An 18,658-nucleotide genomic window follows, 5' to 3' on the forward strand; every position below is an offset into this window, starting at 1 on the left:
GGAGAATTGCCCCCATAATGTGAACAGTTGGGGTCTTGGCACAGATCCCTGTGATTCCCACTGGTTACTTCCTGTCAATTAGAAAAAGATCCACTTATACCAACTCTACACTTCCTATCTGCTAACCAGTTTTCTATCCATCTTAAGACATTATCTGAAATCCCATGAGTTTTAACTTTACATAGTAGTCTGTTATATGAGGCCTTGTTGAAAACCTTCTGAAAGTTTAAATACACCACATCCACTGTTTCTCCTTGGTCAACTATATTAATCACATCCTTAAAGAATAGATTCATCAAGCATGACTTCCCTTTTGTAAATCCATGCTGACTTTGTCTGATTATACCACGGCATTTCAAATGCTGAGTTATGAAATCCTTGATAATAGATTCTAGCAACTTCCCCAGTACTGAAGTTAGGCTCACTGGTCTATAGTCTCCTGTTTTCTCTCTACCGCCCTTTTTGAATAGCGGGCTTACACCCTCCAATTTGTACGAACCAGTCCAGAATCTAAAGAATTTTGGAAAATAACCATCAATGGATTTATTATTTCCAAAACCAGTTCTCTAAGTCTCTAGGATGAAGATTATCGGGACCTGAGATACATGCACCTTCAATCCCATCAATTTCCCCAAAACCATTTCTCTACCAATGCTGATTTCCTTCAGTTCCTCACTAAAACTTGTTTTTCTCAGAACTTCTAGTACATTATTCATGTCTTCCTTTTTGACGACTGAAGCAAAGTAGGAATTTAGTTCCTCAGCCATTTCTTTATTTGCCATTATGAATTCTCCCATTCCTGGCTGTAAGGCGCTTACATTCACTGTTGTCAATCTTTTTCTCTTTACATGCCAATACACCTCATCCCTAGTGAGGCTATTGTTTCAGATGGTCTGCCATTTTCAGTCACATTTCATATTCAGAGAGTTGCATATTTTGGATGTTGGACATGGGTGTTATTTTGCAGGAAATAGGAAAAAAGGAGTGCAAACTTATATTTAAATATCAAATCCACCTAGTGATACTGAAATAAATTCAGCATTATTGAATAAAATAACTGCTGTGGCGTGGAACCTGGTATCATTCACTTTCTTACTGTCAGTATTGCAAATCTAAAATCTTAACCATACAACATGTTTAAAGTTACAGTTCCTCTCATAGAAAACATACAAAACTAAAAACCTCATGTCTGATGAGTGGGGAAGTGGCTTGTTTGCAGAATAGATTCAGTCTGGCAACAGCAGCATTTGAGGTTAATGAGGTGGATGAAACTGACAGACTGAGACCAACAATTTCTGCTTTAGATGCTGTAAAATGTAAGTCATTTTTCTCAGTCATTTCCATATTTGGTGATATTTTAAATAGAACTGTGTATTCTCGGAAGCTCCAGACAGCTACACAATGCTGTAAAGTCTTTAAAAAAATCAAGCAAAGTTCTCAAAATGTGAAAATGATGGAGTTGAACTATCTTTGGCATGCTTATCATTTTGTCTTTTTAAGAGTAAGCCCTTCTCTGCAGCCGGCCCAATGAAAACATCAATTTACCCCAGAATGAAGTAAACCGCAAAAATAGGTGAAAAATAAAAGTCTAATATCCAGTAAGAATTGAACATTTCTGTTACTACTTTCAATTCCGCTGTGAAATTAAAACTGCTTCATTCTATACAAGATGTCAATTCACAATGTTAGCATATCCTCAAAGCAATGAAATCACAGTAAAAGAAATACATTTCACCAACGATTACATCTTATTTAAAAAGATAATGAACAAAGTCTACAATGTTTGTCATAATGTTTACAAGAATATATAAAGGAGTTTCTCATTGTGATCATTTTCTTTACACCAAGTGATCCTATTTTAATAACCAAGTTCTACCAACTGATGTGTAGTTACGCAGTGCCATGCTGGTGTCGGTCACCATGATCCTCCAAACTTTTTGATGAATGCTCTGATTGTTGGAGTTCTGGTTAAACCAATCTTAAAAGGTGTATCTTGCTTCACTGTTGGCCTTGTGCTCTTCTACCATTAATCCTTCAATGTGTGAAAATAATTACATTTATCTTGACATTATTTAAAAGTAGTCTTATTTTCCAATCTCATTCAATACTTCTGTTAGTTCTTTTGCCCTTCCAGCTTATCCTTAGGATCGTCCTTGACCACCGCATTTCGAAGCTGCGGATTTTTCCTTTCTTCCTGACGTTCCAAACTTCATATCCATAATCCATTACAGGCCCGACATAATATTTTAGTATACCATAGAACCATAGAAAATTACAGCTCAGAAACAAGCCTTTTGGCCCTTCTTGTCTGTGCCGAACCATTTTTTGCCTAGTCCCACTGACCTGCACTTGGACCATATCCCTCCACACCCCTCTCATCCATGAACCCGTCCAAGTTTTTCTTAAATGTTAAAAGTGAACCCGCATTTACATAAGAACATAAGAAATAGGAGCAGGAGTAGGCCATCTAGCCCTTCGAGCCTGCCCCGCCTTTCAATAAGATCATGGCTGATCTGAAGTGGATCAGTTCCACTTCCCACTTTCTCCCCATAACCCTTAATTCCCTTGTCTATCAGAAACCTATCTACCCATGACTTAAATATATTCAGCGAGGTAGCCTCCACCACTTCAACGGGCAGAGAATTCCAGAGATTCACCACCCTTTGAGTGAAGAAGTTCCCCCTCAACTCCGATCTAAACTGCCCCCCCACTTATTTTGAGGCTGTGCCCTCTAATGCTGCTATCCTTTCTAAGCGAGAAGAATCTCTCTACCTCTACCCTATCTATCCCCTTCATTATCTTATATTTCTCTATAAGATCCCCCCCTCAGCCTTCTAAACTCCAACGAGTACAGACCCAGTCTATTCAATCTCTCTTCAAAAGCTAACCCCCTCATCTCTGGTATCAGCCTAGTGAACCTTCTCTGCACTCCCTCCAAGGCCAATATATCCTTCCGCAAGTGCGGCGACCAAAACTGCACACAGTACTCCAGCTGCGGCCTCACCAGTGCCCTGTACAGTTGCAGCAAGACCTCCCTACTTTTATATTCTATCCCCCTCGCTATAAAGGCCAACATTCCATTTGCCTTCCTGATCACCTGCTGCACCTGCAGACTGGGTTTTTGCGACTCGTGCACAAGGATCCCCACGTCCCTCTGCACCATAGCATGCTGCAGCTTTTCACCTTTTAAATAATAATCCCTCCTACTATTATTTCTACCAAAGTGGATAACCTTACACTTGCTAATATTATACTCCATCTGCCAGGTCCTCGCCCACTCACTCAGCCTATTCGGATCTCTCTGCAGACTTTCTGCACCCTCCACGCAATTTGCTTTTCCACTCATCTTTGTGTCATCAGCAAATTTTGTCACCCTACACTCAGCCCCCTCCTCCAGATCATCTATGTAAATGGTAAACAGTTGAGGCCCCAGCACTGATCCCTGCGGCACTGCACTAGTCACCAACTGCCAACCAGAATAGCACCCATTGATACCAACTCTCTGCTTCCTATTAGACAACCAATCCTCTATCCACGCTAACACCTTACCCCCAACTCTGTGCACCCTAACCTGTTGCAGCAACCTTTTGTGAGACACCTTATCAAACGCCTTTTGGAAATCTAAAAACACCACATCCACCGGTTCCCCTCTGTCTACCGCACTAGTCACATCCTCATAGAAATCTAATAAATTCGTCAAACACAACTTCCCCTTAACGAACCCGTGCTGTGTCTGCTTGATCAAACCATTCTTTTCTAGGTGCCTTGCTATTTCTTCTTTGATGAAGGATTCTAGCATTTTTCCAACTACAGATGTTAAACTAACCGGCCTATAATTCCCTGCCTTTTGTCTGCTACCTTTTTTAAACAGCAGCGTAACATTAGTCATTTTCCAATCTTCCGGCACTTCCCTGGAGTCCAGCGACTTTTGATAAATAATTACTAAGGCATCCGCTATCACCTCTGCCATTTCTTTCAGAACCCTGGGATGCATTCCATCCAGTCCCGGGGACTTGTCTACCTTCAGTCCCATTACTCTATCAAGCACTACCTCTCTAGTGACAGTAATCGTATTAAGGACCTCATCTCCTACCATCCTTCTATCTTTAATATCCGACAAACTATTTGTGTCCTCCTCCGTGAAGAACGACACAAAAGCTTATTTAAAGCCTTAGCCATTTCCTCATCGCCCACCGCTAAATCCCCCCTCTCGTTCTCCAACGGTCCAACATTTACTCGAGCCAGTCTCTTCTTCTTTATATATTTGTAAAAACTTTTACTGTCATTTTTTATATTTAGAGCTAGTTTAGCTTCAGACTCTATCTTTCCTTTCTTTACCAACTTCTTAGTCATTCTTTGTTGTTTTTTAAATCTTTCCCAATCTTCTAATCGCCCTCTATTTTTAGCCACTCTGAACGCATCAGCTTTTAATTTAATATTCTCCTCTCTTTCCTTCGATAACCATGGCTGGTTATCCCTTCTCCTACAGTCCTTCTTTACCATCGGAATATATTTCTGCTGAGTACCAAAAAAGATCTCCTTAGAAATCCTCCACTGTTCCTCAGCCGTCCTACCAACCAATCTGCGCCCCCAATCTACATTTGCCAATTCCGCTCTCATCCTAGCATACTCTCCTCTGTCCAAACAGAGGACACAGGTTCGGGACCCCACTTCCTCATCCTCCACCTGCATTAGAAATTCAACCACACTATGATCACTCGTCCCAAGAGGATCCCTCACAAGAAGATCCCTAATTCTACCTGCCTCTTTACACAACACCAGATCTAAGATAGCTCGCTCCCTCGTAGGTTCTGTAACATACTGTTCAAGGAAACTATCCCGACAGCGTTCCAAGAACTTTTCCTCAAGTCCACCGCGTCCGACTTGGGTCATCCAATCCATATGCAGATTAAAATCCCCCATAATTATCGCTGTTGCGTTTTTGCCCGCATCAATTATTTGCTTGTTTATAGCCCGCCCCACCTCGAAGTTATTATTTGGGGGCCTATAGACCACACCCACCAGCATCTTCCTCCCCTTACTATTCCTTATCTCCACCCACAACAATTCCATGTTTTGCTCTTTTGAGCCTATATCTTCTCTTACTACCACCCTGATATTATCCTTAATTAACAGAGCTACCCCACCCCCTTTTTCCTCCCGTCTATCTTTCCTAAACACCTGATACCTCTGGACATTCAGTTCCCAGTCCCTGTCACTCTGCAACCCTGTTTCCATAATGGCCACTAGATCATATCCATTTGTGCTGATTTGCGCCATCAGCTCATTCACTTTGTTCCAAATGCATCGTGCATTCAGGTAAAGTGTCTTTATACCAGCCTTTGTCTGGACCTCATCTGTAGGAACGCTACGAACCTCCCTCATGTCCCCTACTCCTTTAATTAGTGGAATATCCTCAACATTTACCTGCACACGTACCCTCTCCTTTACTTTAGATTTTGTAATTTCCCCCACCCCTGGACCTGAGCACCAGGCAGACAACACACCCTTTGGTATTCTTTATCCTTGACACAAAGGACCGTGTCTATGCCCCTAACTACACTATCCTCAATTACCACTAAATTTCTCTTTACTTCATCTGCTTTGACCTCTGTCTGCACCACCGTAACGTGGGCAGTTTGCTCGTCCACTTTGCAGCCCTCGTTCTTGTCCACACTGGGAGCAAGAATCTCAAACCTGTTGTGCAGATTCAGGGGCTGAGGCTTTTGGGTCCCCCCTCCTTCCTCCCCCCACCCCCTCCTTCCTCTCACCCCTCCTCCCCACACCCCCCTCCTTCCTCTCACCCTTCCTCCCCACACCCCCCTCCTTCCTCCCCACACCCCCACTTTATCCAGCAGCTCATTCCACACTCCCACCACTCTCAGCGTGAAGAAGCCCCTCCTAATATTCCCTTTAAACTTTTCTCCTTTCACCCTTAACCCATGCCCTCTGGTTTTTTTCTCCCCTAGCCTCAGTGGAAAAAGCCTGCTTGCATTCACTCTATCTATACCCATCAAAATCTTATACACCTCTATCAAATCTCCCCTCATTCTTCTATGCTCCAGGGAATAAAGTCCTAAACTATTCAATCTCTCTCTGTAACTCCGCTTCTCATGTCCCGGCAACATCCTTGTGAACCTTCTCTGCGCTCTTTCAACCTTATTTACATCCTTCCTGTAATTAGGTGACCAAAACTGTACACAATACTCTAAATTCGGCCTCACCAATGCCTTATACAACCTTACCATAACACTCCAACTTTTACACTCGATACTCCGATTTATAAAGGCCAATGTACCAAAAGCACTCTTTACGACCCTATCCACCTGTGATGTCACTTTTATGGAATTCTGTACCTGTATTCCAAGATCCCTCTGTTCATCTGCACTCTTCAGAGTCCTACCATTTACCCTGTACGTCCTACTTTGGTTTGTCCTTCCAAAGTGCAATACCTCACACTTGTCTGTGTTAAATTCCATGTGCCATTTTTCAGCCCGTTTTTCTAGTCGGTCCAAATCCCCCTGCAAGCTTTGAAAACCTTCCTCACTGTCCACCACACCTCCAATCTTTGTATTATCAGCAAATTTGCTGATCCAATTTACCACATTATCATCCAGATCATTGATATAGATAACAAACAACAATGGACCCAACACTGATCCCTGAAGCACACCATTAGTCATGATGTGGGTATGCCGGCGTTGGACTGGCGTAAACACAGTAAAAAGTCTGACAACACCAGGTTTTAGTCCAACCGATTTATTTGATAATAGACTCACAAGCTTTCGGGTTTAGTCCCTTCGTCAGGTGAATGGAGAGTTCTGGCCTCAGACAGAGCATATAAAGCACAGACAGTTTAGAGATTACTGATTAGAGTGCGAATCCTTACACCAAACCTGCTGTTCAAGACCTGAAGTGGCTGACACTTCAGGTCTTGAACAGCAGGTTTGGTGTAAGGATTCGCACTCTAATCAGTAATTTCTAAACTATCTGTGCTTTATATGCTCTGTCTGAGGCCAGAACTCTCCATTCACCTGACGAAGGGACTAACCCCGAAAGCTTGTGAGTCTATTATCAAATAAATCGGTTGGACTAAAACCTGGTGTTGTCAGACTTTTTACTGTGCACACCATTAGTCACAGGCCTCCACTCAGAGAAGCAATCCTCCACAACCACTCTCTGGCTTCTTCCATTGAGCTAGTGTCTAATCCAATTTATAACCTTCCCATGTATACCTAGCGACTGAACCTTCCTAACTAACCTCCCATGAGGGCCCTTGTCAAAGGCCTTGCTGAAATCCAGATAGACAACGTCCACCACCTTCCCTTCATCCACTTTCCTGGTAACCTCCTCGTAAAACTCTAATAGATTGGTCAAACATGACCTACCACGCACAAAGCCATGTTGACTCTCCCTAATAAGTCCCTGTCTATCCAAATATTTGTGGATCCTATCCCTTATCACACCTTCCAATAACTTGCATACCACCAACATCAAACTTATTGGCCTATAATTTCCCGGATTTCTTTTGGAACCTTATACAGATTATTGTTACAAAGTCACCAATATTCATTCAACTCAACAATAACTTCTATCATTCAATTTCTTCTGTCATGAGCAGACTGGGAATGGAGGGATACAAACGAACATAAGAACATAAGAAATAGGAGCAGGAGTAGGCCATCTAGCCCCTCGAGCCTGCCCCGCCATTCAATAAGATCATGGCTGATCTGTCGTGGCTCAGTTCCACATTCCCGCCCTCTCCCCATAACCCTTAATCCCCTCTCTTATCAAGAACCCATCAACCCGCGTCTTAAAAATATTTAGCGAGGCAGCCTCCACCACTTCAACGGGCAGAGAATTCCAGAGATTCACCACCCTTTGAGTGAAGAAGTTCCTCCTCAACTCCGTTCTAAACCGCCTCCCCTTTATCTTGAGGCTGTGCCCCCTAGTCCTACTGTCTTTTTTGAGCGGGAAGAGTCTCTCCACCTCTATCCTATCCATCCCATTCATCATCTTATACGTCTCAATGAGATCTCCCCTCATTCTTCTAAACTCTAACGAGTACAAGCCTAGTTTATTCAGCCTCTCCTCATAGCTCAATCCCCTCAACTCCGGTATCAGCCTAGTAAACCTCCTCTGCACTCCCTCCAGGGCCAAAATATCCTTGCGCAGATGCGGCGCCCAAAACTGCACACAGTACTCCAGCTGCGGCCTCACCAATGCCCTATACAGCTGCAGCAAGACCTCCCTACTTTTATATTCAATCCCCCTCGCTATGAAGGCCAGCATCCCATTCGCCTTCCTGACCACCTGCTGCACCTGCAAGCTGGGTTTTTGCGACTCATGCACAAGGACCCCGAGGTCCCTCTGCACCGTCGCCTGCTGCAGTTTTTCGCCCCGTAAGTAATAGTCCTTCCTACCATTCTTCCTACCAAAGTGGACCACCTCACATTTGCCAACATTAAATTCCATTTGCCATTTCCTGGCCCATTCGCCCAGCCTATCTAGATCCTTCTGCAGACTCTCCACACCCTCCGCACAATTTGCCTTTCCCCCAATCTTGGTGTCATCAGCAAATTTCGACACCCTGCACTCGGTTCCCTCCTCCAGATCATCTATATAAATGGTAAATAGCTGAGGCCCCAGCACCGACCCCTGGGGCACTCCACTAGTCACCAACCGCCAATCCGAATAGCACCCATTGACCCCCACTCTCTGCCTCCTATTTGACAACCAATCCTCTATCCACGCTAACACCCTACCCCCAACTCCATGTCCCCTGACCTTCTGCAATAACCTCTTGTGAGGTACCTTGTCAAACGCCTTCTGAAAATCCAGAAAGACCACATCCACCGGCTCTCCTCTATCCACTGCCCTAGACACATCCTCATAGAACTCCAGTAAATTTGTCAGACACGACTTCCCTTTAATGAAACCGTGTTGCGTCTGCCCTATCAAGCAATTCCCTTCAAGATGCCTCGCAATTTCCTCCTTAATGACGGATTCTAACATTTTACCTACCACAGACGTTAAACTAACCGGCCTATAATTCCCCGCCTTTTGCCTGGCACCCTTCTTAAACAACGGCGTAACATTAGCCGTTTTCCAATCTTCCGGCACTTCCCCGGAATCCAGCGACGTCTGGAAAATAACCACCAAGGCATCCACTATAACCTCCGCCATTTCTTTCAGAACCCTCGGATGCATTCCATCCGGTCCTGGGGACTTGTCCACAATCAGCCCCTCCAGTCTGTCGAGCACCACCTCTCTAGTAACAGTAATGTCATTAAGACCCTCCAGTCCTACCACCTTTCCATCGCTAACACCCGGCAAATTATTCACGTCCTCCTCCGTGAAGACAGAAACAAAAAAGCTATTCAAGACCTTAGCCATATCCCCATCCCCTACCACTAACTCCCGAATGGTCTAGTTGGACCAATGAGCGGCACAGGCTTGGACGGCCGAAGGGCCTGCTTCCTGTGCTGTACTGTTCTTTGTTCTTTATGAGAAAAGCATGTGCTTTCATTCAGACTAAAAGTTAAGTTCTAGAACAAAGAACAAAGAACAAAGAAAATTACAGCACAGGAACAGGCCCTTTGGCCATCCAAGCCTGCATCGATCATGTTGTCCAACAGAACTAAAACTCCCTACCCTTCTAGAGACCACACCCCTCTATTCTCATCCTATTCATGAATTTGTCAAGGTGCCCGTATCTGCTTCCAATAGCCTCCCCCGGCAACGAATTCCAGGCATTCACTACTATTGTGTAAAAAATCTGCCTCATACATCTCCTTTAAACCTTGCCCCTCGCACCTTAAACCTATGCCCCCTAGTAATTGACTCTTCCACCCAGGGAAAAAGCTTCTGACTATCCTCTTTGTCCAAGCCTCTCATAATCTTGTAAAGTTCTATCAGGTCTCCCCTCAACCTCTGTCATTCCAGTGAGAACAAACCAAGTTTCTCCAACCTCTCCTTATAGCTAATGCCCTCAATACCAGGCAACATCCTGGTAAATCTTTTCTGTACCCTCTCCAAAGCCTCCACATCCTTCTGGCAGTGTGGTGACCAGAATTAAACATTATATTCCAAGTGCAGCCTAACTAAGGTTCAATAACGCGGCAACATGACTTGCCAATTTTTAAACTCAATATCCCAGCCGAAGAAGGCAAGAATGCTGTATGCCTCCTTGACTATCTTCTCCACCTACATTTCCACTTTCAGTGACCTGTGTACCTGTACACCCAGATTCATTTGCCTATCAATACTCTTAAGAGTTTTCCATTTACTGTATATTTCCTATCTGTATTCGACCGTATAAAATGCATTACCTCACATTTGTCTGGATTAAGCTCCATCTGCCATCTCTTCATCCAAGTCTCCAACTAGTCTATATCTTGCTGTATCCTCTGATGGTCCTCGTCACTTTCTGCAAATCCACCAACCTTTGTGATGTCCACAAACTTACTAATCAATCCAGTTACATTTTCCTCCAAGTCATTTATACATATCACAATCATTTTTGTCACTTCCTCAAAGAAAGTCTATTAAATTATCCTCCCTCATGACCCCTCTCATACAAAACCATGCTGTCTGTCACTAACAAGACCATTCAGATCAAAATGTGTACCGATCCTATCCCGAAGAATCTTCTCCAACAATTTGATTATCACCACCGTAAAGCTCACTAGCATATAATTACCCAGGTTATCCTTGCTACCCTTCTTAAGTAATGGGAAAATATTGGCTAGCTATCACTCCATCCGGGACCTCAGCAGTAGCCAATGAAGAAACAAAGATTTCTGTTAGAGACCCAGCAATTTCATCAGAACATAAGAAATAGGAGGAGGAGTAGGCCATCTAGCCCTTCGAGCCTGCCCCGCCATTCAATAAGATCATGGCTGATCTGAAGTAGATCAGTTTCACTTTCCCGCTTTCTCCCCATAACCCTTAATTCCCCTGTCTATCAGAAACCTATCTACCCGTGACTTAAATATACTCAGTGAGGTAGCTTCCACCACTTCAACGGGCAGAGAATTCCAGAGATTCACCACCCTTTGAGTGAAGAAGTTCTTCCTCAACTCTGATCTAAACTGCCCCCCCCCCTATTCTTGAGGCTGTGCCCTCTAGTCCTGCTATCCTTTCTAAGCGGGAAGAATCTCTCTACCTCTACCCTATCTCCTCTACCCTATCTATCCCCTTCATTATCTTATATGTCTCTATAAGATCCCCCCTCAGCCTTCTAAACTCCAACGAGTACAGACCCAGTCTATTTAGTCTCTCTTGATAGGCTAACCCCCTCATCTCCGGTATCAGCCTAGTGAACCTTCTCTGCACTCCCTCCAAGGCCAATATATCCTTCCACAAGTGCGGCAACCAAAACTGCACACAGTACTCCAGCTGCGGCCTCACCAGTACCCTGTTTTGTTGCAGCAAGGCCTCCCTACTTTTATATTCTATCCCCCTCGCTATGAAGGCCAACATTCCATTCGCCTTCTTGATCACATGCTGCACTGGCAGACTGGGTTTTTGCGACTCGTGCACAAGGACCCCCAGGTCCCTCTGCACCGTAGCATGCTGCAGCTTTTTGCCTTTTAAATAATAATCCCGCCTACTATTATTTCTGCCAAAGTGGATAACCTCACACTTGCTAACATTATACTCCATCTGCCAGGTCCTCGCCCACTCACTCAGCCTATCCAGATCTCTCTGCAGACTTTCCACACCCTCCACGCAATTTGCTTTTCCACTCATCTTTCTGTCATCAGCAAATTTCATCACCCTACACTCAGCCCCCTCCTCTAGATCATCTATATAAATGGTAAACAGTTGAGGCCCCAGCACCGATCCCTGCGGCACTCCACTAGTCACCAACTGCCAACCAGAATAGCACCCATTGATACCAACTCTCTGCTTCCTATTAGACAGTAAAAAGTCTGACAACACCAGGTTTTAGTCCAACCTATTTATTTGATTATATTCTCACAAGCTTTCGAGGGGACAGCCTCTTCGTCAGGTGAATGGAGAGTTCTGGGCCAGAACTCTCCATTCACCTGACGAAGAGGCTGTCCCCTCGAAAGCTTGTGAGAATATTATCAAATAAATAGGTTGGACTAAAACCTGGTGTTGTCAGACTTTTTACTGTGTTTACGCCAGTCCAACGCCGGCATACCCACATCATTCCTATTAGACAGCCAATCCTCCACCCATGCTAACACCTTACCCCCAACTCTGTGCACCCTAACCTTCTGTAGCAACCTTTTGTGAGGCACCTTATCAAACGCCTTTTGGAAATCTAAAAACACCACATCCACTGGTTCCCCTCTGTCTACCGCACTAGTCACATCCTCATAGAAATCCAATAAGTTCATCAAATACGACTTCCCCTTAACGAATCCGTGCTGCGTCTGCTCGATCAAACCATTCTTTTCTAGGTGCCTCGTTATTTCTTCTTTCATGATGGATTCTAGCATTTTTCCAACTACAAACGTTAAACTAACCGGCCTAGAATTCCCTGCCTTTTGTCTGCTACCTTTTTTAAACAGCGGTGTAACATTCATCTCTTGCCTCCCTCAGTAATTGGTCTACCTTAATACTTTTTAATTCACCCAATGCTGTCTCCCTTGTAATGATGACTTGTTCTAAAGGTTACATACCCCTCCAAGACACCATCAATCGACGTGTCCCTCTCCTTTGCAAATGCCAATGCAAAGTATTCATTAAGGATCTCAGCCAGTTCCTTTGGTTCTACACATAATTTCCCTCCTTTGTCCTTAAGTGGATAAACTCTCTCTCTAGCTACCCTCTTGTTCCTGATATATGTATAAAATGCCTTGGGATTCTCCTTAATTCTATCTGCCAAGAACATTTTGACCTTTTGTTCTTCTTGCCCTCCTAACTCTCGCTATGAAAGCCAGCATACCATTTGACTTTGCTGCCTGCTGTTACTGCGCATTTACTTTTAGCGACTGATGCACAAGGACTTCAAGGTCTTGCTGTGTATGCACCTCGCTGAATTAACACCCATTCAAGTAATAATCTGTCTTCCTATTATTGCTACCAAAGTGGATAACCTCACATTTATCCACATTATACTGCATCTGCCATGCAGATGCCCACACACTCAGCCTGTCCAAATCACGCTGAAGCATCTCTGCATCGTCCTCACAGCTCACCCTCTAACCCAACTTTATATCATCTGCAAACTTGGAGGTAATATATTCAGTTCCCTCTTCCAAATCATTAATATATAATGTGAACAGTTGGGGTCCTAGCACAGATCTCAGTGGAACCCCATTAGTCACTGACCGCCAATCAGAAAAAGACCCATTATGCCAACTCTTTGCTTCCTATCTGCTAACCAGCTTTCTATCCATCTCAAGACATTATCTGCAATCCCATGTGCTTTAACATGAATGCCCAGTCTTGGGTTGCTGGATCTGTTCGAAGTTTGTCCTATTTAGCACGGTAATAGTGTCACACAACATAATGGTGGTTATTCTCAATGTGAAGGTGGGACTTCATCTTCACAAGCGCAGTGGTCACTCCCACTGATACTAGTCATGAACAAATTCATCTGCAGCTGACAATTGGTAAGGATGAGTTCATGTTTTTCCCTCTCGTTGGTTCCTTTACCACCTGCGCAGACCCAGTCTAGTGGTTGTATCCTTTAGGACCTGACCAGCTCGATTAGTAGTGCTGCTGCCGAGCCACTGATTGTGGTAGAGATTAAAATGCCCCACCCAGGGTAGATTTTATGCCCTTGCCACCCTCAGTGCTTCCTACAACTGTTGTTCAACATGGAGGAATAGTGATTCATCAGCCGAGGGAGGACAGTACATGGTAGCCAGAAAGAGGTTTCCTTGCCCATGTATAACTTGAAACCATGAGACTTCATGAGGTCCAGAGTCGATGTTGAGGGCTCCCAAGGCAACTGTCTCCTGACTGCATACCACTGTGCTGCTACCTCTGATGGGTCTGTCCTGCCGGTGGGACAGGACATATCCAGAGATTACAGCGCAGTACATTACAGTGCAGTACAGGCCCTTCGGCCCTCAATGGTAATGGCATGGTCTGGGATGTTATCTGTAAGGTATGATTCCATGAGAATGACTATGTCAGGCTGTTCCTTGACTAATCTGTGAGATAGCTCTCCCAATTTTGGCACTAGCCCCAGACATTAGTAAGAAGAACTTTTGCAGGGTCGATAGGGCAGTTTGTTTTGCAGTTGTCTTCTTTGGTGTCTAGGTCGATGCAAGGTAGTCCTTTGATTTTATTCTTTGTTGAGACTTTGTAGCGATTGCTCAGCCACTTCAGAGGGCGGTCAAGAATCAACCATACTGCTGTGGTTCTGGAGGGCAGATCAGGTCAGGATGGTAGATTTCTTTCCCTAAAGGACATTTGTGAACTGGATAAATTTTCCCAACAATTGACATGGTTTCACGGTCATCGTTCCAGATTTTCTTTTATTATTGAATTCAAGTTCCAACATCTGCCATGGTGGGATTCGAAACCAGGTTCCCAGAACATTAGCTGAGTTTCTGGATTAATAGTCTAGTGATAATACCTCTAGCCACTGCCATTCCCTTATAAAAATCAATGAAAGCATGAACTTACCCTGCATCTAATGTTTCACCAGTAAGATGTCCTTAATCAGAAAACAGAAGGTTTGCTACTCACACAAGCTCTTTATAAATGCTTGTTTTTTTGTTGCATCCAATGCAGAGGAAAAAGCTTTCTGCCATAGTGAATAAACAGAAGCTATTTTCACTGCAATTAGAACACAATATAGAATCATGGATTTATGTCATATAAGTTTACGTCATATAAATTCAAAATGAACACTTAAACTCAAAATGAACACATTCTGAAAGACATGCTGGTTAGGTACATTGACCTGAATAGGCACTGGTCTGCGGCGACTAGGAGAATTTCATAGTAACTTCATTGCAGTGTTAATGTAAGCCTTACTTGTGACGAATAAATAAATAAATTTTACTTTGGGACCTCACTGGCTCATCACGCTGGTCGATCGGTGTGGTGAGCCGATAAATCGCAGGCGAAGTGAAAAACTGGGTTCGTGCCCAATTTCCAGCTTTTCACAATCTTACTGGCCCCGATCTGCCAGCATAATCAACCTGGCGCCAGGGAAGGGCGAGTGAAGTTCATTAAATATTTAGTATCTCATGTTAAAATGATTAGTGAGCCCGGGGCACAAATGTCCAGATTCTTTTGCCTCAGTGGCCTCGCCAGTGGAGGGCCTCAGCGGCGAATATCCCAATGGAGATCTGATGTGATTTCCTCGCTGGTGGGGCCAGAGGCTATTGAAAACCCCCGGTGCTTAGGGGCAGGAGATGCAGTGCCCCTTGGATAGTGCCTGCCTAGAAATCTGGCAGTGCCCATCAAGTACTGGGCAGTGCCAAGTGGCAGGTCTTAAGGGGAGGGGGCAGGCATGAAGGGAAAACAGGCAGGAAGAGCTGCATACTCTACTTTGGGGATTACTGGGGGAGGGGGAGTAGCGATCAGTCAGTGGGGTTAGCAGGGATGTGATGTCTAGGTGGATTGGGGGAATGACATTACACATCATATATTACGATTTGGAAGAGCAAACTACATATGTTAAGTCCAAATTAGCAGATGTAAAAAATTATGTGGGAGAGTGATCTCAGCAGGATGCAGAGGTGCTTCAATGTGATTTAGGCAGGTTGAATGCATGGGCATCTGAATGGCAGATGCAGTACAATGTAGATAAATGTGAGGTTATCCACTTTGGTAGCAATAATTGGAAGACAGATTATTAATTGAATGGGTGTAAATTGAGAGAGGTGGATACTCAGCGAGACCTTAGTGTCCATGCATCAGTTGCTAGAAACAAAGCGTGTGCAGGTACAGCAGGCAGTCAAGAAGGCAAATAGTATGTTGGCCTTCATAATGAGAGGGATAGAGATGCTTTACTACAATTGTATAGGACGTTGGTGAGGCCACACCTGGAGTACTGTGTGCAGTTTTAGATGCCCTTGCTACAGAGGAGGTACATCAAAGATTTACCAAGCTGATTCCGTTATATAAGGAGAGACTAAGTTGGTTAGGATTATATTCATTGCAGTTTAGAAGAGTGAGAGGGGATTTCATAGAAACTTATAAAACTCTAACAGTGTTAGACATGGTAGATTTGGAAAGGATGTTTCTAATGGCTGGCAGGGGGCGGGGGTCCAGAACCAGGGATCGCAGTTTGAGGATAAAGGGGTAAACCTTTTACAACTGAGACAAGGAAAAATTTCTTCTCCCAGAGGGTGGTGAATGTGTGGAATTCACTATCACAGAAAGTAGTTGAGGCCAAAATGTCTGACTTCAAGAAGAAATTAGAAATAGCTCTTGGGACTAAACGGATCAAGAAAATGGCGGGAAGGGATGGGGGTCAGGATATTGAATTTGATGATCATAAGGAATAGCGGAGCAGCTTTGAAGGGCCAAATGGCCTTCTCCTGTTTCTAGTTTCTATGTAATAAGCCACCATGAATCTATCCACAAAACCTCTCATTTCTACTTCTTTAATGGCCCAATTAGAATAATTAGTGGTTTGTCTTTGACTGGCGCCGACATGATAGGTTTGCAAATCTCTATGGCACTATTTCGGAATGACACTAATGAGACCAATGACTTCAAAAGTACATTTAAAGCTAAAAGTAACCGACTCAAGAACAGCTTGTTCCCTGCTGCCATCAGACTTTTGAATGGTCCGATCATGCAATAAGTTGGTCTTTCTCTTCATCCTATTGGCAACTGCAACACTATATTGTGCACCTTCTCCTTTCCTTCTCTGCTATGTACTCTATGAAAGGTATGTTTTGTCTATACAGTGCACAAGAAACAATATTTTTCACTTTATCTCAATTCATGTGACAATAATAAATCAATTCAATTCAAACATGCTAGATGGTTTTTTTATGCCTAAAACAATAATAATGATATTTTTTAATTTTATTTCCACAATTCTGGTAAAACAAGTGACTATCAAAGTTATAAGCTTTAGGGGGTAACTCTGCAAGGCTCCACTCAGTGCAAAAACTTGTTCACAGTGAATATAGATCAGGGTCTTATTCCAGCCTTATCTCTGCTCCAAGTTTGTTGTTCAGAAATGGTACCCTTATCTGTAAGAATCTTGTGAGAAGCAAGATTTGCACTGGGCAGAAGTCTCACAAAATTATTCATTTAAATAATTGACAAACAATATTAAACTGAATAATCCAAAGATAGTCATTTTACTTATTTTTTAAAAACACAATAAAGCAATGCTTTTATAGGCATTTCTAAATAATTTATATTGTTATCTGTGGCTTGCTGCATCAGTGAGTCTTGTTCAGCAAGAATGTCACAATATGTAGTAAACTTAAGTTACCAAACACCATCTTCACAAATTAATGTAAGTGTACTTACAGAACAGCAAGAAAAATAGAGGTGCAAGCTGTTTCCTCATTTTACTCTTGGAAAATACTGACAGTAACAGACTGTAGTAATTCCCCACAGCAATCACAACGGAAAATGCGCATTCAAGTTAAACAGACAAATATGGATGGTGAGACTACCGATGAGCAAATAGCCTACCCCACCAAAGAGTTTACATATATTTTCTCATGTAGATTCAACAATTTGAAAACCACAATTGCATGAGGCTGATGTTAAAGGATGTGGTAGACACGTCAGCTCCATAATCTGTCCACAACAGATGGAGTCTCAGTGAGTAACGTGAAATATAATTTGTAACATGGAGTAATGTTTTTAACAGCATTTCAGCCGCAATTGGAAACAAATGGCAACTGTTAAAATTTCATTCTATTTTTATGCGAAAGAATATATCACCTCACTGTGGCATTTGAAACTAAATCAGAAAATAGTACACAATACAACACGATAAAACGCAATATGATCTCTACGTGTAACATTAGCATTTTCTCTTTTCAGATTAATGAGCTGTTGTAAATTCTTGTATTTTGTACATTTCTGATTTTTAGCTTTTACTGATATCTACAGCAGTTGATGCTAAACGGTGGTGAATACAACAAAAACAACAACTTATATCTACATAATGCCCTGGGCTACATCCTTCACCACTCAACCACCATAACTTGCAGTGTGACAGTGTGCCACTTATCATTTGACCAGTCCTGCTACTCCTCTAGTAATTCCTCCTCCTTTGAGCTTGTTTCACCCCTCTCACCTCTCTTTCATGTTGTCTCTCCTCTGAGTTCAGTCTCCTCCAACCTTCTCTATATCTCTTCCTCCATGTAAACTCATAACCCATATTCACAGCCACACATTCGCACTGGCAAGGCATTTTAACTGTTTCCAGTATGTGAAGTCAGAGCAGCAAAGACCTAGATTTAGGAAAATGCCACACAGAACACTACAGCACAAACAGGCCCTTCGGCCCACAAGTTGCACCGATCATATCCATACCTACCAGGCCTATCTATAACTCTCAATCCCATGGACTCATCCAAAAGTCTCTTAAAAGACCCCAATGAGTTCGCCTCCATCACCACTGACGGCAGCTGATACCACTCACTCACCACCCTCTGAGTGAAAAACTTACCCCGACATCTCCTCTGTACCTACTCCCCAGCACCTAAAACCTGTGTCCTCTTGTAGCGACCATTTC

General features: G+C 43.4%; 1 protein-coding gene across 1 annotated transcript in view; it reads right to left on the bottom strand.

Annotated features, from left to right (window-relative positions):
* The window catches only part of LOC145357476 (integrin alpha-E-like), a 453,795-nt gene extending 436,247 nt beyond the window's left edge, over positions 1–17,548 (bottom strand). The window contains exon 1 of the mRNA XM_080210848.1: positions 17,437–17,548. Coding sequence (XP_080066974.1) covers positions 17,437–17,476 — 40 coding nt within the window. The 5' untranslated portion in view covers positions 17,477–17,548. The remainder of the gene's footprint in view (positions 1–17,436) is intronic.
* Between the last annotated feature and the right edge of the window lie 1,110 nt (positions 17,549–18,658).

The sequence above is a fragment of the Carcharhinus amblyrhynchos genome, chromosome 23 (assembly GCF_965287045.1).
Source record: "Carcharhinus amblyrhynchos chromosome 23, sCarAmb.v2.hapA, whole genome shotgun sequence".
Lineage (NCBI taxonomy): Eukaryota > Metazoa > Chordata > Chondrichthyes > Carcharhiniformes > Carcharhinidae > Carcharhinus > Carcharhinus amblyrhynchos.